General features: G+C 49.6%; 6 protein-coding genes across 6 annotated transcripts; 3 read left to right on the forward strand and 3 right to left on the reverse strand.

The window, feature by feature from the left end:
• Positions 1-2,862: 2,862 nt before the first annotated feature.
• Positions 2,863-3,988, reverse strand: PENARI_c003G00356 (GID4/VID24 family protein; the record flags this gene model as incomplete). Its single annotated transcript, XM_022628021.1, has 4 exons — positions 2,863-2,929; positions 2,988-3,345; positions 3,412-3,562; positions 3,626-3,988. The coding sequence occupies 4 exons, from the start codon at positions 3,986-3,988 to the stop codon at positions 2,863-2,865; spliced, it is 939 nt and encodes a 312-aa protein (XP_022491307.1).
• Positions 3,989-4,879: 891 nt separating this feature from the next.
• PENARI_c003G04190 (mago nashi family protein) lies at positions 4,880-5,659 on the reverse strand (the record flags this gene model as incomplete). Its single annotated transcript, XM_022628287.1, has 7 exons — positions 4,880-4,894; positions 4,950-5,075; positions 5,135-5,222; positions 5,276-5,339; positions 5,391-5,486; positions 5,536-5,573; positions 5,628-5,659. 7 exons carry the CDS (start codon positions 5,657-5,659, stop codon positions 4,880-4,882), a joined length of 459 nt encoding a protein of 152 aa, XP_022491300.1.
• Positions 5,660-5,976: 317 nt separating this feature from the next.
• PENARI_c003G06231 (coatomer subunit beta) lies at positions 5,977-9,058 on the forward strand (the record flags this gene model as incomplete). The annotated part of the gene is made up of 5 exons (XM_022628431.1): positions 5,977-6,281; positions 6,344-6,764; positions 6,817-7,206; positions 7,259-8,864; positions 8,916-9,058. The coding sequence occupies 5 exons, from the start codon at positions 5,977-5,979 to the stop codon at positions 9,056-9,058; spliced, it is 2,865 nt and encodes a 954-aa protein (XP_022491470.1).
• Positions 9,059-9,579: 521 nt separating this feature from the next.
• PENARI_c003G11776 (uncharacterized protein) lies at positions 9,580-11,202 on the forward strand (the record flags this gene model as incomplete). Its single annotated transcript, XM_022628818.1, has 3 exons — positions 9,580-9,676; positions 9,732-9,782; positions 9,881-11,202. 3 exons carry the CDS (start codon positions 9,580-9,582, stop codon positions 11,200-11,202), a joined length of 1,470 nt encoding a protein of 489 aa, XP_022491834.1.
• A 378-nt stretch (positions 11,203-11,580) lies between these two features.
• PENARI_c003G11182 (ribosomal RNA processing 1 family protein) lies at positions 11,581-12,641 on the reverse strand (the record flags this gene model as incomplete). Its single annotated transcript, XM_022628778.1, has 3 exons — positions 11,581-12,371; positions 12,429-12,536; positions 12,596-12,641. The coding sequence occupies 3 exons, from the start codon at positions 12,639-12,641 to the stop codon at positions 11,581-11,583; spliced, it is 945 nt and encodes a 314-aa protein (XP_022491748.1).
• Positions 12,642-13,386: 745 nt separating this feature from the next.
• Positions 13,387-18,478, forward strand: PENARI_c003G04364 (uncharacterized protein; the record flags this gene model as incomplete). Its single annotated transcript, XM_022628303.1, has 11 exons — positions 13,387-14,281; positions 14,330-14,381; positions 14,437-14,453; positions 14,504-15,074; positions 15,127-15,210; positions 15,259-15,318; positions 15,391-15,580; positions 15,638-17,059; positions 17,112-17,515; positions 17,568-18,193; positions 18,255-18,478. 11 exons carry the CDS (start codon positions 13,387-13,389, stop codon positions 18,476-18,478), a joined length of 4,545 nt encoding a protein of 1,514 aa, XP_022491655.1.
• Between the last annotated feature and the right edge of the window lie 1,650 nt (positions 18,479-20,128).

Here is a 20,128-nt window from a genome sequence, read left to right on the forward strand (position 1 = left end):
TCTTCTAGTTTCAAAGTTCTCTCTGGTAAAGGGTCGGCTTTTTTTCGAGCATTATACATTTAGATGCCTGTACCGGCTAGCCGGACCTTACTACAATAAGGGTCAGTTGTGTGTATACAGTGCCACTGGTGAAGTATACGACGACAGACATGGCAAATTTGAGAAAGACACAGGAGAAGAGTTCAAAGTAGTGAGAAGGACGAGGTGTGAGAGCGGGGATAGTGTGAAGTGGCCGTGGAGAGAACGGAATATCTACAGTTTTGGCGCTTGGTCCTCTCTATCCTAATGAGAGGCGACTAAATTTGAACTGAGTGTGTTTTTCCTATTAATACAGTTAAAGCCATGAAATGAGTCGTTGTTTAACGCGCCAACGGAATTCGAATGAAGTCTTTGCCGCCAAACTTAAGCGCTAGATCGCTTAGCGCTGAGGCCGAGTCTACGTATTGTACACTTCTCAAACAAGCCCATGTTGATGTAAAACTAACCAAGCAGGGACTGAGAAAAGAAAGAAAAAAGAGTAGCCAATACATACAGACTTACTAGCCGCCCATGGCCGGCCGTCAGACCCTGCCCAGCCCGGTACTTCATCCTGAAGTAAGCGAATCGTTCTTTTCTGCTAATCGATAGGATGAGCGTAAATAGCATGAATAATGAGGCAATACTAATCTATACTTGCATATATTCCTCATCTATTTACAGTTCATCGTGCATTGTCTAACTCAACGGACGTGTATCAGTTGGTGGCTATATGGAAGCTGGAAAGGTATAAGAATTGAGGCATTCACAACATCCTACTTCAACGATCCAACCCCAACCTCGAGTACTATCTTCTTCATCATTCTTGATCATTAGGCTCTTTAATCATGGCCCCGTTCAGCTCGAAGAAGAGGGTAAAGCCGCTCCCACATGACAAGCCACTTGACCTGCGCATTCCAGTAGTAAGTATTTATTTCATACAGTATTATAGAATCCAGTCTCTTCAGTGTACTCTTCTTAATAATAATGACCTGGGTTTGTTGACTAACTTATACCAGGGCTATGGGGTCGGCCCATTCAAGCCAATTTCGAGAAAGGACAACGCTACGGACACGACTTTATCCAACGAAAGGATATCGAGGAGTATATGCAAAATACACCATCTCCTTGCCCAACTGCCCCACCCTTCACAATAGACGCCCCAACCGGACCACGTCCAAAGAGATCCCAGAACTAGAACCAAGTCATCCCACCAGCCGGCCACTTTACTGAGTACCCGACAGTGAAGGACTTCCCTTATGACAACCAGAGAAAGGAGGTTGGATATACAAAGATCAGAACGCCTAAAGGCAAATTGGGCGAGAAAGTAGTTCAACCAGGGTGTATTCGCACCGTTACCGACTAACACAAGGTCATCCGAAGCGTTCTATACCATCCAGTTCCAACGAATGGCAAGAAAACAAGCGGCAATTTCATTCCCGCTCAGGACGTATACAGATCACGAACTTTTGGCGGACTTGGCTCTTAAAGGAGTGCATTTGACTTCTCCTCAGCGTTCAACACTCCTGCTTATGTTTTCTTTTCTTTTGTATTCTTCTGGTTGCTATATGTTGAACTGCGGCGCCATCTACTGCTTCCATCTTCTGGCGTCTTCTGGCAGTGTTGATCATATGTTGCTCCGTTTCCTTTGACCTGTGGGCGAGGTTTCAGGCGAAGGTTTACAAGCTAGGACAATTGGGTGTATGTTAAAACTTTTGTGTATGCAGGGCGTATTGAAAGCATATACTTTTCTTATCTATAGCTTGAAATTAGTATGCTGTCCGGTTTGGCAAGATAATTATCCAAATCGAGCAATAAATTAGCCTATTGCACGATCCAAAGCCCTTCGCAGCCACACTACATGACCTGTGCTATATCAATTCATTTAAAAAGGAACTCCCAGGCTTGATGGAATATCCAAGCTTTCATGTATCCATCTCTTGCCTAAATGGAATATGATGTGGACATCGTTGCCTATGCAATGTACAAGCTATTAAGCTTGGTTCAAGTACGCACTGAGGGCGAAATCATGGCTTCGATCGCGTGACTCTTTTTCAGTAGAACAGAAGCTTACGAAACGCAATTGAATACGCGGGTTTTGAAGCTCGAGAACGTGAATATCCACTGCGCAGGGGGATAGAGTAGCGAGCTTTTGTACCATTGGAATTAGGGTTCGGGAAACGATCAAAGAGTGCTCTTAGAGCAATATCCATATGTACTATGCAATTGTGAATATCGCTGCCAAAGAGCGGAAATTTTTCCAAACCGGACACAAGTCAATTGGGCGGATGTCCAAAGAGGAGATACTAACAGACTAAGTTAAGAAGGAATAAAGGATGACAATAAACGAACAAGAATATAAGAGATTATAACTCCAAGTTGAGGGTGTGAGGGAACCAGAACCAGGTTGCCAGAGGGCCGCCAGAGGCGGGAAGAAAACGCCGTTTCATAGATCACGATATCATGAGACATAAGGGACAATTTGAGGCAGATTGTATCCAGGTCGCTTTTGCAGCGTCGGAAAAGGGAAAGCCTTGAATCTTCGTAGGGTGTGTGGAAACAAAGGGATCTTCGACATGTGGGTAGGAGATAAGGGACGAGACAGTGAGTAGGAGATACGGGACGAGACGGTGGGTATTTGAGAAAAAGCAACCAGGGTAGACGGCGAGAGGGGAGCTTCAGACATCCATATTTCACGAGCGACATGGGGCCAGGAAGCACTGCATAGACAAGGTATATCATGGATAAAAGAAGAAGATGTGGGGTCTGAGTGTAAACATCAAACATTGGCTCAGAAGTGAGGGGTGGTAATTATAATGGGTGCGCCAGCAATCGAGTTCACCGTGTTTAACGGAATTCGAGTGCTGGCGCGCATCCACGATCTTCGACATGCTTGAGTTCGAGTTGTTGGAATCTGCGACAGGAGCAGCGTTAGTTAAACAAGTATTTTGTGATTAGGGTTATTTGCTTACCGCTCGCTCTTTGCGTGGAAGTATACACCGCTGACAGTTCCTTCGATCTGATTGAAACAGATGTAGTAGAAACCTTCAAAGCTGGCTCCTGAAATCGTCCTCACGCGATGGTCGGGAACGAGAAAAGATTCTTTCCATCTCATGAAAATATGCTCACGCTGGGCAAAGTTACGGTATGTGAAATCCGCTTTTTTGGCTTGTTTTGCTAGTGGACGCCAAGCAGGAAACCGGGACCAGTGGTGCAGGTCTGTCTTTTCCGAAGCGCCCCAGTCCTCATTGCGAGTCTGGAAGGTGTGTTTGGTACCAATTATTTCCCCTTCAAAAAATGTGGTCAAAGTAGGATGATCCTCTGTGAGACCTGTGCAAAAAAATGTAAGTTAGGATAGGTCCCATGCAGGTCCCCCGGTGCACGCGAATCACGAACCTTGTATGCGGAGATAGCCGCAAAGATAGGACTCCGCCATATCCACGTGCTTAATTTCAACATCGACATTGTAAACCTGCCGATCTGATTGTTGTGTTCCAACAAATTTACTTCCGGAGCGCAGAAAGGATGATGTGTGATTTGGCAGGAGCTATGGCAATCGTCAGTATACAATTGGGTGGCGACCCGATTGTCAGTCAGGTTGACAACGTACCCGAACGTTTGAGAATTCCCAGTCGAGCAGTGATGAGTTTGTTGGCAATGTTGGTGTCTGGCTACGGATGCAGGATGATTCTGCAGGAGAACTAGACCTCACGGGTGCAGTGTATTCGTCCGCGCCCGTCAGCTTCTTCTCCACCTTCAGTGGCTCCGTTGCCAAGAGAGTGCTACCATCGTCGGAACGACTCAATACGGATGGTGCGATGGCGCTTTCGGGTGAAAGAGCATCAAAGGGTTCGATGCCAGAATCAGTAGGATCTGGCGAGTCACGCCAGGCTGAAATCCGATCTGGCTCTGGTGGACAAGTACGGGTGGAGATCACCTCGGCGATCGAAGCGTTGTCACTCGGAGTCGGCATTGCGGATTAAAGGAGAGGAGGCAACATCGAACCGAAAGAAAGCAACTCCAAAAAGGAAAAACGAGATGAAAGTCAGAGTTGAAGATTGGGTCTTTTAAAGACGGGGCCCGGGAATGGGGTCAAATGGGGTCATGCGAGCGCACAGCGGGGGAGGCTACTGGGTGGCTTTGCGGCCACTCGAGGTATATTGGGCCCGACCGCCTTTATCACCGCCTTGGCTGAAGTATATACTGCGTAAGCTGACTTGTCTGCTGAATCGACTCCCGAAATGGGAGAAGGGACGACAGTGTGAGGGTCTTGGGAAAGGATAGAATCGGACAGGAAATGTGTATATGACAACTCTGGCAGGGCACTGGACGTCAAGTGTCAGAAGCGGTGGGGAACTGCCAGGTATTCTGCCGGACAGACCCGACTTTGTATGCCTTGGCCGCTAAACACAACCGTAAGAGTCGCGGATAACGCGCCAGTAGTTCTGGCATGCATTATTGCTGATCATTCCGTGGAATTAATTGGTGGGTAGTAGTAGTGCTTTTTCCAATTTATTTTAGAGAATATATTCTGCCATATGTGTTACCTATATTATAGATAAAAAGGAGGTATTTGGTCGCAGCAACTCAATTACATTGCGTCATTGCAGCTTTTAGGGCGTTTTCCTTGCAGGCGACTCGTCAATTCTACTTTGAAGCTAGTTCAGGCCTCTAAACACTGACTTACTGCATTGGCAAATGCTCAGGCTGCATATTGATGTGAAAATCCAATGTTTGGGTGGTATCAATTCCATTGTTTCGCTATGGCTTGAATTCGCACTTTGAAAAAATCCTCAACGCCTGGTGAGTATCATTAGACAAAACCCCTAATTGTTCATCAAGTTTGGTTTCAATCGCTCAACCCTTAGATTGGCTTGATCTGTATCACAAATGGTCAAAATACTGATTTAAATATAGGACGAGAGGGAAAATACCTTGAAGTGGAGAGAGATCAGCGAGAAAATAAGGGCCTTCAGGTCCTGCACAAGGTAGTAGAACACTCGCAGGCCATCGGGGTCATCCGAATCGGTCACGTCGGCCAGCGAGCCGATCTTCGCGGTCTGTAATGTCGAGTCAGTCATATGCGATTGCTTCCACTCGTGTTTCAGACGCGGCATACCTCGAAGGAAATGTGCTCATTTCCAATCCGGATCTCGAGCTCCTGGCGCCCATCCTTGTTCTTATGGGGCCACTTGGAGTCGTCCTCCCTAGGCGGAGTCAGCTCGCATGTTCCTCTCGGGGTATCAATGGGACAGCGTACTTCAGGACTTCGCTCTCCTTGATGATGCGCTTCACTTCCGCGATCGTGGCAGCGCTCACGCACACTGCAACATTATCAGCTTATGTCCGCTCGTCTTGTCGATCCCCGCACTCACTTTCTTTGCGGATCAGGGAGTCGTTGCGGTAGTTCGAGTTGTTCGCATATCGTACGGCGGCACTGCTACCCTCACCAATTGTGCGGAGGTCAAACTCTAGTGGAAGTCAGTAAAGTCCAACAGAATGGTTAGCTTGTAGACTTACCTAGGAACTCGTGCCCGAACCGCCCAGAGTGACCTGAGCTGTGAAGAGTGTCAGCAGCCGAGGAAACCCGGGCTTATATATTCCATGCTTACTAGTATCGTAGGTAAAAAGGCTCATTCGACATGTTTGCAATGGTGTGGGAGAAGTGAGGTCGACGTCGAAAGTGCCCGAGTGGAAAAGCGGCGGAGCTTAGTCATCCACACAGACGGGGCCAGATTAAGGGACAAGTTGACCCTCTCCGTTGCGCATCATAACTCTTTAATGATTTCAAGGGCGAGGGGTGTTGGTTTACACTAATTGCTTGTTCTTGACTCCTACCCGGACTCCTATCTCCGGGAGATTTATCCTTTGTGTATGTTGCCAACAATGCTGATGTGGCCCCAAAACAACCCCAGAACTGACAACTTGCAGCTCTCCTTCGTTACTCCCTAATCCACCACCATGGCGTCGTTCCTCGAAAACACCTACAGTTTGGTCCATCTGGACAACACTGCAGACCAGCCGACCGTGCAGGAGCTGAAATTGCAGCTGGAGAAGGGCAATGATGAGACCAAGTTGGAAACCATGCGGACGATTATCACGATCATGCTCAATGGCGATCCGATGCCGCAAATCCTTATGCACATCATTCGCTTTGTTATGCCGTCTAAGAGCAAGCCGTTGAAGAAGCTGCTATATTTCTTCTATGAAATTTGCCCGAAGCACGACTCCACCGGCAAGCTCAAGCAGGAGATGATCTTGGTCTGGTAAGGGTGCCTCCAGGCATTGCGTGTTGGTCTCTTTGGTCTAACACTTTTTGGCTCTCCAGTAACGGTATTCGCAACGACCTTCAACACCCGAACGAATATATCCGAGGAAACACCCTTCGATTCCTTTGCAAACTCCGCGAATCGGAACTCATCGAGCCCCTCCTTTCCTCTGCGCGTTCGTGTCTGGAACACCGCCACGCCTATGTGCGCAAGAACGCAGTCTGGGCCGTGGCTTCTATCTTCCAGCACTCCGAGCCCCTCATTCCCGATGCGCCGGAGCTGATCCAGACTTTCCTCGAGGGCGAGACCGACAGCACCTGCAAGCGCAATGCCTTCGCGGCGCTCATGTCCATCAGCCACCAAAAGGCACTCGAGTATCTGCGCACCACATTCGACACTATTCCCAACACAGATGAGCTGCTCCAGCTAGCAGAGTTGGAGTTCCTCCGGAAAGACGCAGTACAGAACACTCAGAACAAGGTGGGTTGGAGAAATCGAAGCTGTTATCTCAGGCATTACTAACGGAGAATAGTCACGATACTTGAAACTCATGCTCGAGCTCCTCGATGCCTCTACAAGTACTGTTGTTTACGAAGCCGCCACGTCTCTTACCGCCCTCACCAGCAATCCCGTCGCCGTTAAAGCTGCCGCGAGTAAGCTGATTGAGCTCGCCATCCGGGAAGCGGACAACAACGTGAAGCTTATCTGTTTGGACCGCGTGGACCAACTGAGAATTCGCAATGAGGGTGTCCTGGATGACTTGACCATGGAGGCCCTGCGTGTTCTCACCAGCCCTGACATCGATGTCCGGAGAAAGGCTCTCAGCCTTGCCATGGAGATGGTCTCCAGCAAGAACGTTGAAGAAATCATCATGCTCCTCAAGAAGGAACTAGCCAAGACCGTCGACGAACAATATGAACAGGTAGGTTGTGCAACCAATTTGCACATCCCAGTAGTGCTAACTCTTCCTATAGAATAGCGAGTACCGTCAACTCCTGGTGCAGTCAATACACTCTTGCGCCATCAAGTTCTCCGAAATTGCTGCAAGCGTGGTCGATCTACTGATGGATTTCATTGCCGACTTCAACAACAACTCCGCCGTCGATGTGATTTCATTTGTGAAGGAGGTTGTCGAGAAGTTCCCCGACCTACGCGGGTCGATCGTGGACCGCTTGGTCTCGACGTTGAGCGAGGTTCGGGCTGGAAAGGTTTACCGCGGAGTTCTGTGGGTTGTTGGTGAATACTCTCTGGAGGAGAAGGATATTCGCGAGGCTTGGAAGCGGATCAGAACCAGCCTCGGTGAAATCCCTATCCTGGCATCCGAACAGCGTCTCCTGGACGAGGTTCCTGATGATAATGCCCTACTTCTGGAACAGGCCAACGGCGCCAAGGCCGCGCCTACCGGATCTCGAAAGGTGCTCGCAGATGGAACATATGCAACCGAGAGTGCTCTCACCAGCCAGTCGGCAGCTGCTGCTCGCCTAGAAGCCGTCAAGGCCGCACAGAAGCCCCCTCTGCGTCAACTTATTTTGGATGGCGACTACTACCTGGCGACTGTTCTCTCTTCGACTTTGACCAAGTTGGTTATGCGCCATTCCGAGGTCTCTCAAGACACTGCCCGTACCAATGCTCTCCGTGCCGAGGCCATGCTGATCATGATTTCGATCCTTCGTGTTGGCCAATCTCACTTCGTCAAGGCTCCCATTGATGAAGATTCCGTCGACCGTATCATGACCTGTGTGCGCTCTCTGGCTGAGTTCTCCGAGAAGAAGGAGCTAGAGGTTTCTTTCCTGCAGGACACCCGGAAGGCGTTCCGCGCCATGGTCCAGGTTGAGGATAAGAAGCGGGCTGCCAAGGAGGCCGTGGAGAAGGCTAAGACCGCTGTGCAGATTGACGACGCCATCCCGATCCGTCAGTTCACCAAGAAGAACACCGTCGAGGGTGCTGAAGAGATCGAGCTTGATCTTGTTAAGGCCACCGGTGGTGACTCGACCGTAGAGAACGTCGCTTCGAAGCTCAGCCGGGTGGTGCAGCTGACCGGTTTCTCCGACTCAGTCTATGCCGAAGCCTATGTCACCGTACACCAATTTGACATTGTCCTCGATGTGCTGTTGGTCAACCAGACCACTGAGACCCTGCAGAACCTCTCCGTGGAGTTCGCAACCCTAGGTGACCTCAAGGTTGTTGAGCGGCCATCCACCAACAACCTCGGCCCCCGTGACTTCCTCAACGTCCAGGCTACAGTGAAGGTTTCCTCAACGGACACCGGTGTCATCTTCGGTAACATCGTCTACGACGGCGCCAGCTCCACTGAGACCCACGTGGTAATCCTCAACGACATCCATGCCGACATCATGGACTACATCCAGCCTGCCCACTGCACCGAGACCCAGTTCCGGACCATGTGGACCGAGTTCGAGTGGGAGAACAAGGTCAACATCAACTCCAAGGCCAAGACTCTCCGCGAATTCCTCAAGCAGTTGATGGAGAGCACTAACATGGCTTGCCTGACACCTGATGCTTCCCTCAAGGGCGACTGCCGATTCTTGAGTGCTAACTTGTATGCCCGCAGTGTATTCGGTATGTTTCTATTCCCCTGAGATATCTACACAGCAACTAACCATGACCTAGGCGAGGATGCACTGGCCAACCTGAGTATCGAGAAAGAGGGAGACGATGGGCCAATTACTGGCTTTGTTCGGATAAGAAGTCGCTCACAGGGCCTAGCACTGAGCTTGGGCTCTCTGAAGGGCCTCAAGGCGGCGACTGCATAAGTCGATGTTTTTCCAGCGGTTTGCGGTCTATGATTTTCGTTCCTCTTTTCTTCATTTTGCCTTGTCTTCTGTTCCCCATGTTCATTTCTCGAGACAAATTGTTCACTTATAGTCTCTTTATTGTAGATGAGATGGAGGTCTCATCGGGAGTAGTGGATAGAGAACAATGGTTTTGATCTTCATAAATGTGTATCCTGCAGGGCTACTTAGGTAGATATATAAGCACTAGTAAGTTGGCTAACAGTTGATAGTAATCATACATCTCTGTACATGGGTCCCTTGAGGACTGGGACTTATTTCAACAGTTATAGACCGTAAATTATATACATCTCAATGAAATAAACCTGTCTTCTATAAAGCATCCCTCGCAATAGGGGAATTTCCAATTGGGCCTCAGCTGCAGGGACGGGCCCACCGGACCTCCGCGGCTCCCGATGCTAGCTGCATATCTTTGTTACTTGCAACATATTGTTACTCCCCCTCAACTCCCTATAATGATTTAAATCCCTCTATCATCAAAAATGTCAACCGCAGACACTGCACAAGATGCACACGACTCAACAGTGACAGTCGACTCGGTGTCACTAACACTGGGCACTGATTCCCTCCTCATAGTCGGTACATTGCGCCACCCCATAACCAGCTCTTTGCCCATGACTGACACACTCTCCAGACGACCGCTCAGCTCGTCCAAACCGTCACTGCTGCGGATTATTCAAGTCAGGTAAGAAACAGCTGCACAGGCCAACCCACAGCCCCTCTCACGCCCTCTGATCGGCGCGAACCTCCCTGTAACTAGTTCTAACCTCGGTCCCGATACAGCGCCCCAAACCACGCACGCCATCTCACTATACAACGTTCTCGGCGCTGAAGTCACAGCCTCGAACCTCGTTATCGCCTACGCGCAGCCGGCCGGCAAGGACGATGTAGCCGTCGCGACGGTTCAATACCCCGTCGTCGAAAAAGAGAAGAAGCTCGTTGAGGCGTGGGTTGGGAAATTGATCGATTCCGCTTATGGCAAGGCAATTCGCGGGAAGAGACTGAAGGTCCTGGTTAATCCCTTTGGTGGCAAGGGCACTGCGGCGAGTTTGTACCAGAGGTATGCGGCCCCGGTCTTTGCGGCTGCCAAGTGTCAGGTTGATGTGCAGAGTACTGAGCACCGTGGTCATGCTATTGATATTGCGGAGAAGCTTGATGTCGATGCGTATGATGCCATTGTTTGTTGCTCTGGTGATGGGTTGCCGTATGAGGTTTTCAATGGCTTGGGTAAGCGGCCCGATGCTCGGACGGCGCTGGTGAAGACTGCTATTGCTTTGCTTCCTTGTGGTTCTGGCAACGGAATGACGTGGAATGCTTTTGGGACTGGTAGTGTCTCCATTGCGGCGCTGGCTATTGTCAAGGGATTGAGGACGCCGCTCGATTTGGTTTCCATCTCGCAGAAGAATTCGCGCACGCTCTCTTTCCTCTCGCAGTCTTTTGGTATCGTTGCTGAGTCGGATTTGGCTACTGAGAATATCCGGTGGATGGGTGCTCAGCGTTTCACATACGGCTTCTTGGTTCGCTTGATGCGGCAGACGATATGGCCGTGCGATCTAGCCGTCAAGGTGGAGATTGGAGACAAGGAGGCGATCAAGGAGCACTATGCTACCTGGTCCACACGCCCTGAGGAGTCTGATGTCGACATCAAACGTCTTGAGGCTGCAGCACAGTCACCAGAACTACCAGAGCTCAAATACGGTTCAGTCACAGACGACGTACCTAGCGACTGGCAAGTTGTTCCGGGTGAAACGATGGGCAATTTCTATGCAGGAAACATGGCAATTATGTCGAAGGACACAAACATGTTCCCAGCTACCCTACCCGACGACGGACTCATGGACGTGGTGACCATTGACGGCAGAGTTAGTCGTGGCACCGCGATCACAATGATGAACGAGATCCCCAGTGGACGCTTCTTCGACATGCCAGAGCTCAATATCCGCAAAGCATCTGCGTACCGTCTAGTGCCTCACCAGAAGGAAGGATATATCAGCATTGACGGTGAACGTGTGCCCTTCGAAGCGTTCCAGGCTGAGGTTCACCAAGGGCTCGGTACGATTCTCACCAAGTCGGACCGCATCTACGAAGCAGAAGGACCTCGATAATTCCTTTTGTTAAGTTTGCATACTGAGCGTCGAAGGAGCTGCTGAATGCCGTATTGTTTCTATCGGCTGTTATATATACGCTCGATGCTTTCCCATGTCTTTGCATCCACTCAGTGATACCCTAGCGCAAAAGACTTGGTGTTTTGTTGATATGTTAACTTGTATTAGACAATTGGTGCTCTGTGGTCAGACTGTATATTATAACAGAATAAAACAGACATGTCAATGCATTTTCGAGGTCTTGTACTCCGTAGACCCGAAGATCTACTATTACACCAACTTCGACTCCAACATCGTGATTGGTATGGTATAATCGCTACCACGCTGTGCAATGAATTCATTTTGTTTTTACACAATCCCATACATACGACAAGGCATCTACTCATCACCAAAACCACCCCACTCCTCCTCCTCACTATCATCCTCCTCAGACTCTCTCGTCCGAACACCCCACTCAACCAGGCGGTCATCATCCAAAGCCTCAGCGGCCCTCGTACGAACAGGCTTGTAAGGACTCTCAGTGCGGAGCTTCTCCAGCGGCCGCAAGATAAGCTCCATAGGAATTTCACCCTTAATCTTCCGCTTAGGAGTCTCTTCATCACCCTCTTCCTCAAACTCAAGAACCTTCTCCAACTCATCAACCCAGATATCGATAAGATGGTAACGCAGCCCATCAGGCCCATGGGGCATAGGCACGAAATTAGGATCGCCCTCGTCCTTCGGCTGATCAGGATCATAGTTCAGAGGGCAAAGAGGACCTTCCTCGATAATGGAGATATAAGCCGCCAGATCGGGGAATCTGGTCTCGTCGTCTTCGCCGTTGGTCTTGTCGTCTTCGGTGGCGGGCTCGGCCTCGGCCTGTGTCTGCTTCTTCTGCTTCTTGCCGCGGCCTTGCTTGGCGGCATCTTCGCGCTTGCGCTTTTTCCCGTCGGGCTTTGTTGATGTGTTCTTCACTAGGAGCTCGAATGCAACGCCTACGTAGCAACGGATCAGGAAGAGGTACTTGTCCAACCGGAGACGGTCTAGTGAGTGGAAATCTCGGCCGATGGTGATCCAGAAGGCGCGCAAGAAGCGGTGCAGGGTTTCTTTGGGGAGGGTTGGGACGAGGGAGTAGGAGAGTGCGCGGGCGAGGGCTTGTTGTGTGAGGGGTCGGTCGGAGTGGTAGAAGCCTGGTAACTATTAGATTTCTGTGGTGTTTGTTTAACAGGTCTCTTGGATTTCCTTACAGAAGAACAGTCCCTTCCACAGCTTGAGGAGGTCGATGAGGGTCAGATCGGTGCGTGAGCGCAGGAACTGAGTGAGAGACTCGAGGGCCTTGTCGCGGACCTTTCGGTCTGAAGAGAAGAAACTTGATTAGTTTCGCGCTTCTCATTTGCATAGAATGACCACATACCACTGGAGCCAAGCTCCCTCACAAAGGGAGTTTTTTGGCCGTCCATAGTAAATTTCTATAGAATCGGCGATTGAGGCAGTTTTGATGTTGGAGGGAGGGCAGTGGCTGATCTCTAGAAAGGTATAAGGAGAATACCTTTAGAGATATCTGTTCAAGGGAATCAATTCCAAACTCGAGATCGAACTGTCTTGGAGAGCGGAGACTGCGATAAATTATTTTTTTTCCTTCGCGATAGGTGTTTGCACTGTTTGTTGGAGGAGCTACATTGCGGGCGGTGATTGGCTGACTGTTGTGGCCTGAGGCCGCCGGACGACATTGCTCTACTATGAAGACATCAGACTACGCTTATACTTCACTTCTTACTACTCATTTCCCATGCTTGGATAGACCCTTCATAGGAGCCAATATAAATGTTTTATATTCGAAATCCGTCAGATACTAATACATGTAACATCTTGACTTGCCATTGCTGCATCCGGCTTCCCCGGGTTCCATCGTTAGAACCACAGAACCACAGCCGTGGTGTTGACATCACGACTACTAATTTTGCCAAATAAGATCACAGAATCCCTGGGTAAACACTTCCTATTTTGGGACAGGGGCCTGGATGCTACACAGAAATTTTCTATAAGCTAATTAATCCGCCGAGATGTCCAGGACTTTAGGATTACATCTATGGTTCATTTCCTCTGGATTTTATGCTTTGGAGGTCAATAATTTATGTTAACCCTACGTTTTTATTGCTTCCGAGGACATACTGGTAGGGGTTTCATTAATCAAATTCATCTATCATGGCGCAGCAAGAGGAAGACCACGAGGCCATCGAGCCTACCTCTTCCCAGCACGACGGCCACGAACCACAGTCAAGCTCTGATTCCTCTCCAGAAGTTACTTCTGCCGAATCAAGGCGCCATGGGGTGGTGTTTGACTATATCCGCCCTGAGGACCGCGCAGAACTTTCTCGCATCGCATCAAACTTCCCTCGGCACCGTGCCAGCGACTCTGGCATATCTGGAATGACAAATGTCGAACGCAAAGACACTCTCGAAGATGTCCAGCTAGGAGACCCAGTCCTCGATCCTACAAGCGACCAGTTTGACCATTACAAGTGGGCTCGTATGATGCTGAAGCTGATGGACAAAGAAGGTGTTCCCGTCCGCAAATCAACCGGTGTGGTTTGGGAGAACCTCAACATCTCTGGCTCAGGAGCTGCATTGCAGTACCAGAAAAATGTTGGATCGGTCCCGTTGGCGCCGTTCCGGCCTCAGGAATACCTTTCTTGCGGGCGCCGTGCGCCGCAGAAAAAGATTCTGCGCAATTTTGATGGTGTTCTGGAGAGCAGCGAGCTGTTGATTGTGCTTGGGCGTCCTGGGAGTGGTTGCTCAACTTTCCTTAAAACAATTTCTGGTGAGCTACACGGGTTGAAGCTGGACAAGGAGTCGGATATCCAATACAATGGCATTCCTATGGAGAAGATGCACAAGGAATTCAAAGGAGAAGTCCTCTACAACCAGGAGGTTGATAAACACTTTCCTCATCTCACTGTCGGCCAGACGCTTGAGTTTGCTGCTGCTGCTAGAACTCCTGAACATCGGCTGAATGGGATCAGTCGGACATGTTACGCGAAGCATATCACTCAGGTGGCCATGGCTGTGTTGGGGTTGAGTCATACATACAACACCAAGGGTATGTTGAGATTTGGATCCGAAATGATTAAGCTAAATGTCTCTACAGTTGGAGATGACTACATTCGCGGAGTATCTGGAGGTGAGCGAAAGCGAGTCAGGTATGTAACCCTCAAATTATCTATACAGAACCCAGATGCTGACCTTCACATTTAGTATTGCTGAGATGGCCCGTAAGTTGTAGCTACTATCCATTGCTCATCCTAAGCTAATGTTCATTTAGTTTCTGGAGCCCCAGTTGCAGCATGGGATAACAGTACCCGAGGCTTGGACTCCGCCAGTGCCTTGGAGTTTGCCAAATCACTCAGAGTATCCGCAAACCTGATTGGCAGCTGCCACGCAGTTGCAATCTACCAAGCCTCGCAGGCAATCTATGATATCTTCGACAAGGTCATTGTCTTGTATGAGGGCCGAGAAATCTTTTTCGGCCCTTGTAATCAAGCCAAAGACTATTTCTTGGATATGGGCTGGGAGTGTCCTGCGCGCCAAACCACCGGTGATTTCCTGACCTCTGTCACAAACCCACAGGAGCGCACCGCTCGTGAAGGGATGGAGAGCAAAGTTCCTCGCACTCCTGACGAATTTGAGAAGTACTGGAAAAGCAGTTCTCATTATGCTGCACTTCAGAAACATATTTCTCAATACCGAGAGGAGTATCCGCTTGGAGGAGAGGCTGAAAGGAGCTTCAATGAAACGAAGAGACTGCGGCAGGCAAAGCATGTTCGGCCCAAGAGTCCATATGTCATTTCGATTTCGATGCAGGTCAAGCTTTGTACGAAGAGAGCTTACCAACGGTTTGTCTCAGGCGTTTGACTTCGATGTGATCACAATTGACACTATCTCTAGAATTTGGAATGACAAGCCTTCCACGATGACAACTGTCATCGGACGTATAGCTATGTCCTTGATTATTGGATCGATTTATTTTGGGTAAGTCTATGCATGGTGGGATTTCTGGCATGTTGCTTATTCGCACAGAACCCCCAACGCATCGGCAGGATTTCAAAGTAAAGGCGCAGCACTTTTCTTCTCCGTTCTGTGAGTACTCCTTGGGATCCTTAGGTCTATCAGGTGGAAATATCCAGTATCCAGACTAACGATTTTATGCAGAATGAATGCCCTCATCAGTATCACGGAGATCAACTCTCTCTACGATCAGCGACCAATTGTCGAGAAGCAAGCATCCTACGCCTTTGTCCATCCATTTACAGAATCACTAGGAGGAATCGTCGCCGATATACCTGTCAAATTTGTATCAGCCGTGGTGTTCAACATCATTTTCTACTTTTTGGCCGGTCTAGTAAGTGGAAGACAATCCCCAATCTTCCAATTTGAACCGAATTGACCAAATATACAGCGATATGAGCCCTCGCAATTCTTCATATTCTTTCTCTTCACTTTCCTGAGCACTCTCGCAATGTCAGGTGTATTCCGAACATTGGCAGCATCCACAAAAACCCTTGCACAGGCCATGTCCTTCGCTGGAGTGATAGTCCTAGCAATCGTCATCTACACTGGCTTTGTGATCACCGTGCCTGAAATGGTTGTTTGGTTTAGCTGGATTCGATGGATCAATCCAGTCTATTACACCTTCGAAGCATTGATTGCAAACGAGTTCCATGGCCGTCGCTTTACATGTTCACGGTTTATCCCTGCTTACCCCAGTCTCACTGGTGATTCATTTATATGTGCCGTGCGAGGTGCTGTGGCGGGAGAACGGACCGTGTCCGGTGATGCCTACATTGAATCTCAGTATAGGTATACCTATGCGCATGAATGGCGCAATTTGGGGATCTTGATTGGGTTTTGGATCTTCTTTATATCCCTGTATCTGCTTGCCTCGGAGCTTAATTCGTCTACCTCTTCGAAAGCTGAGTTCTTGGTTTTCCGTCGAGGCCATGTTCCCGCTCATCTGCGACACCTTAAGAATGGCGAAGGAAGCACCGGCTCAGCGGAGATCAAGCAGGAAAAGCATTCAGAAGCCGACAAAGGCACTTCTGCCATTCCAGCTCAGCATGATATCTTCACCTGGAGAAATGTCTGCTATGACATCCCAGTCAAAGGGGGCGAACGGCGTCTACTGGATAATGTCTCTGGCTGGGTCAAGCCCGGCACATTAACAGCTCTGATGGGTGTATCGGGTGCCGGGAAAACGACCCTGCTTGATGTTCTGGCTAAACGGGTCTCTATTGGTGTTGTTACCGGGGATATGCTGGTTAACGGAAAAGCCCTCGATACCAGTTTCCAGAGGAAAACCGGCTATGTTCAGCAACAAGACTTGCACCTTCCGACGGATACTGTCAGGGAGGCACTTCGGTTCAGTGCTTTGTTGCGCCAGCCTAAGACTGTTTCCAAGAAAGAAAAATACGATTTCGTCGAAGAGGTCATCGACATGCTTGGTATGCAGGATTTCTCAGATGCCATCGTCGGCACACCTGGAGAAGGATTGAACGTTGAGCAGAGGAAGTTGTTGACAATTGGAGTCGAGTTGGCTGCAAAGCCTGCTCTTCTTATTTTCCTCGATGAGCCTACTAGTGGACTGGACTCGCAAAGCTCATGGGCTATCTGCGCTTTCTTGCGAAAGCTCGCTGAACATGGCCAGGCGGTTTTATCGACGATTCACCAGCCCAGTGCACTGCTTTTCCAACAATTTGATCGTCTTCTGTTCCTCGCCAAGGGAGGAAGAACTGTCTACTTCGGTGAAATCGGAGACCAATCCCGGACTCTCCTGGACTACTTCGAGGGCAATGGAGCCAGGACTTGTACTTCACAGGAAAACGTAAGACCGAACTTCCTCGATCTTCGAGTCACACTCACTAATAAATAACCAGCCTGCGGAATATATGCTTGAAATCATCGGCGCCGGCGCATCTGGAAAGTCAACCCAAGACTGGGTTCAGGTATGGAATCAAAGCCAAGAAGCCAAAGACGTCCAAGCCGAGATCGACCGCATCCACGATGAGCGAGCCGCAGCAAACTCCAGCGAAGAAGGTGAATCCCAGATAGGTGAATACGCAATGCCATTTACCTCACAGCTATGGCAAGTCACCTACCGATCATTCCAGGGTTTCTGGCGTGAACCATCCTACGTTTGGGCAAAGATCATGCTGGCAACGATGTCCGGGCTATTCATCGGATTCACCTTCTTCAAGCCAGACCTTTCTTTACAGGGACTCCAGGATGTCTTGTTCAGCGCTTTTATGCTAACCTCAATCTTCTCAACGCTCGTGCAACAGTATGCAACCTGCTCCATAAACTTTTCAAATCAAACTAACACTTGTCTCCAGGATCATGCCCAAATTCGTAGTCCAGCGTTCCCTCTACGAAGTACGCGAACGTCCCTCAAAAGCATACTCCTGGGGCGCATTCCTGATAGCAAACGTCATCGTCGAAATCCCATATCAAATCTTCATTGGAGTCATCAGCTGGGCATGCTACTACTACCCGATCTATGGCTCAACCCAAGCCTCCCAGCGCCAGGGCTTGATGCTACTATTCGTGGTTCAGTTCTACATTTTCACGTCTACTTTCGCATCCCTGGTGATCTCGTCCCTACCCGACGCCGAAACGGGGGGTACCATTGCCACACTCTTGTTTATCATGGCCTTGACCTTCAACGGTGTTATGCAGCCGCCGAACGCCCTTCCCGGGTTCTGGATCTTCATGTACCGTGTCTCGCCGCTGACATATCTGATTGCTGGCATTACAGCAACGGGTTTGCATGCTCGTCAGGTCCATTGTGCGGATGCTGAGCTTAGTGTCTTCAATCCCCCTGCTGGGTTGTCGTGTGGTGCGTACCTTGATCCGTATGTTCGGGCTGCTGGTGGTCAGCTCTATAATCCTACTGCTATGAGTGGATGTCAGTACTGTCAGCTGCAGAATGCGGATCAGTATCTGTCTTCCAGTAATATCTGTAAGTTTTTCTCTATACGTTTCTTCTTTTTTGTTGGCTCTGGTACTGACCTGGTTAATAGTCTACAGTGAACGCTGGCGCAATTTCGGTCTCGGCTGGGCCTATATCGGTTTCAATGTGATTGGCACTGTTCTGCTCTACTACATGTTCCGTGTTAAGCATTACAACCCCACCTCGTTGGTGCGCGGTATTGGACAAGGCGCTTCGTTCTTGTGTCGGGTCTTTAAGCGTCGCTCTGGACAGACGCCCAAGGGCAAGGAGGCGGATAATGGTCGGCTGGTTTGATCAGTCTTGTATTTTATTTGATGGAATTTGAGTAGTCTCTTGAAGCATATTCAATTCATCTGAGTATGCCATTCAACCTTGTCATAATATAGATTGGCTGCGTGACGTTGGAATAGTTGATATTCATTCATCTTCGTCAATTGACTTTAGATGCTACATAAACCAATGGTGTCGAGAGCATTGCAATATCATGATACATATAAGACTCGTTGCGAATCGTTTCATAGAACGCAGACGTCATGTCATGGATCAGTCTGCTTTCGTATTAAAGAAGGATAGGTAATCTGAAAGAGTGGATGCTGAAGTAAATGGAACTTGACATGTCAGGTGGAGTTGAAGTTAAAGACAAGGGGTATTGTGCAACAAGATCAGAAAAAAGGAAGAAACGCCAGAACGCTAGAGATCCAAGACAAATAGAAAGGTGGAAGGAAAACAGACACAAAAGAAACAGGCCAGAGCAGACCTGTATCCAAGAGAACGGCCCTCAGCAGCCCTAGGATCACCGTCGAACACCGGACCCGTTAGGTGAAACGACCAAAGCGTTAACAACATGGCCAATCTTCCAACCTTGATCAAGCAAAGGCTGCTGCTCCTTGAGCAAATGACCAAGATAAGCAATCCGGACGCGCGCATTGTCCGCAAGCTACAACACAATTAGCATCATATCCCAAACCGCACCCAAGCACCCAAGACTCACCTCAGCCTCCTGGTGCACCTTCCTCGCTAAAAAGCCAACAGTCTGCCCCTTCCCCACAGAAAGCACCAAATCAGGTCCATCACGATCACTCAATCTTGCAATCACGCGGATCAAATCACGCTCACTCGTCTTCCCTTTCTCATCCCTCCGGCGCTCAATATCCCGCTCAATCAACTCATCCCCAGAAGCATCATCCGTAGCAAGCTTCCCATCCCGAAGCCCGTCATCATCCAGGTCATCATCCTCATCTTCATCCTCATCCTCATCCTCATCATGGCCATCCCCCCTTTCTGAAACAGTCGCATCCGTATCTGCCGTCACGACCATATTCTCGGGATCACTAACAATACACTGCGGAAGCCGATAAAGCACCCCCTGCTGATCATAGCACCCCTCACACAGATCACCGGTGGGGACCGTAACGCCCGCTGCATCGACGATACTCTGCGCGGTAGCCAGATCGCCCGCGCGCATGAGCGATATAGCGCTCGCGACTGCGGCCCAGACCTCCGGGCGGCCTGTTACGCGCGTTTCGAAGAACTCGGTGCGTTCGCGGTCTAGCTGGGCGCGTGTCCAGGTTCGTCGTTTGCTGTGCCAGACATGGTTGCGCACCGGTTCGTTGTAGTGCTCATTTAGGGGGAGGTTTGGGGCGCGTCTGCTTCGTCGGTTTGTTCTTCTTGCTGTTGGGGTTGCGGGGGTTGTGCCATTGCGGTTTGTTGAGCTCGTGTGGTTTTGGGTGTGTTGGTGGTTGTAGGTATACGGCGAGTCTTGTTGGTCGTCATCTGGCGACGGCACGGAGGAGCAGCAGCCCTGTTTTGAGAGGTTTTTTGTTAGTTTTGTCTTTGTGGTTCTGATTTGGTGGTCTTGGAGCTGGGGTAGAGCTGGGGATCGGTCTGGTTGTGAAGGGCGCTGGTCGCGTGACGTTCGATAGGTGCCAAGCAATAGGATTTGTG

The sequence above is a fragment of the Penicillium arizonense genome (assembly GCF_001773325.1).
Source record: "Penicillium arizonense strain CBS 141311 chromosome Unknown PENARI_contig003, whole genome shotgun sequence".
In the NCBI taxonomy this organism is placed as follows: domain Eukaryota; kingdom Fungi; phylum Ascomycota; class Eurotiomycetes; order Eurotiales; family Aspergillaceae; genus Penicillium; species Penicillium arizonense.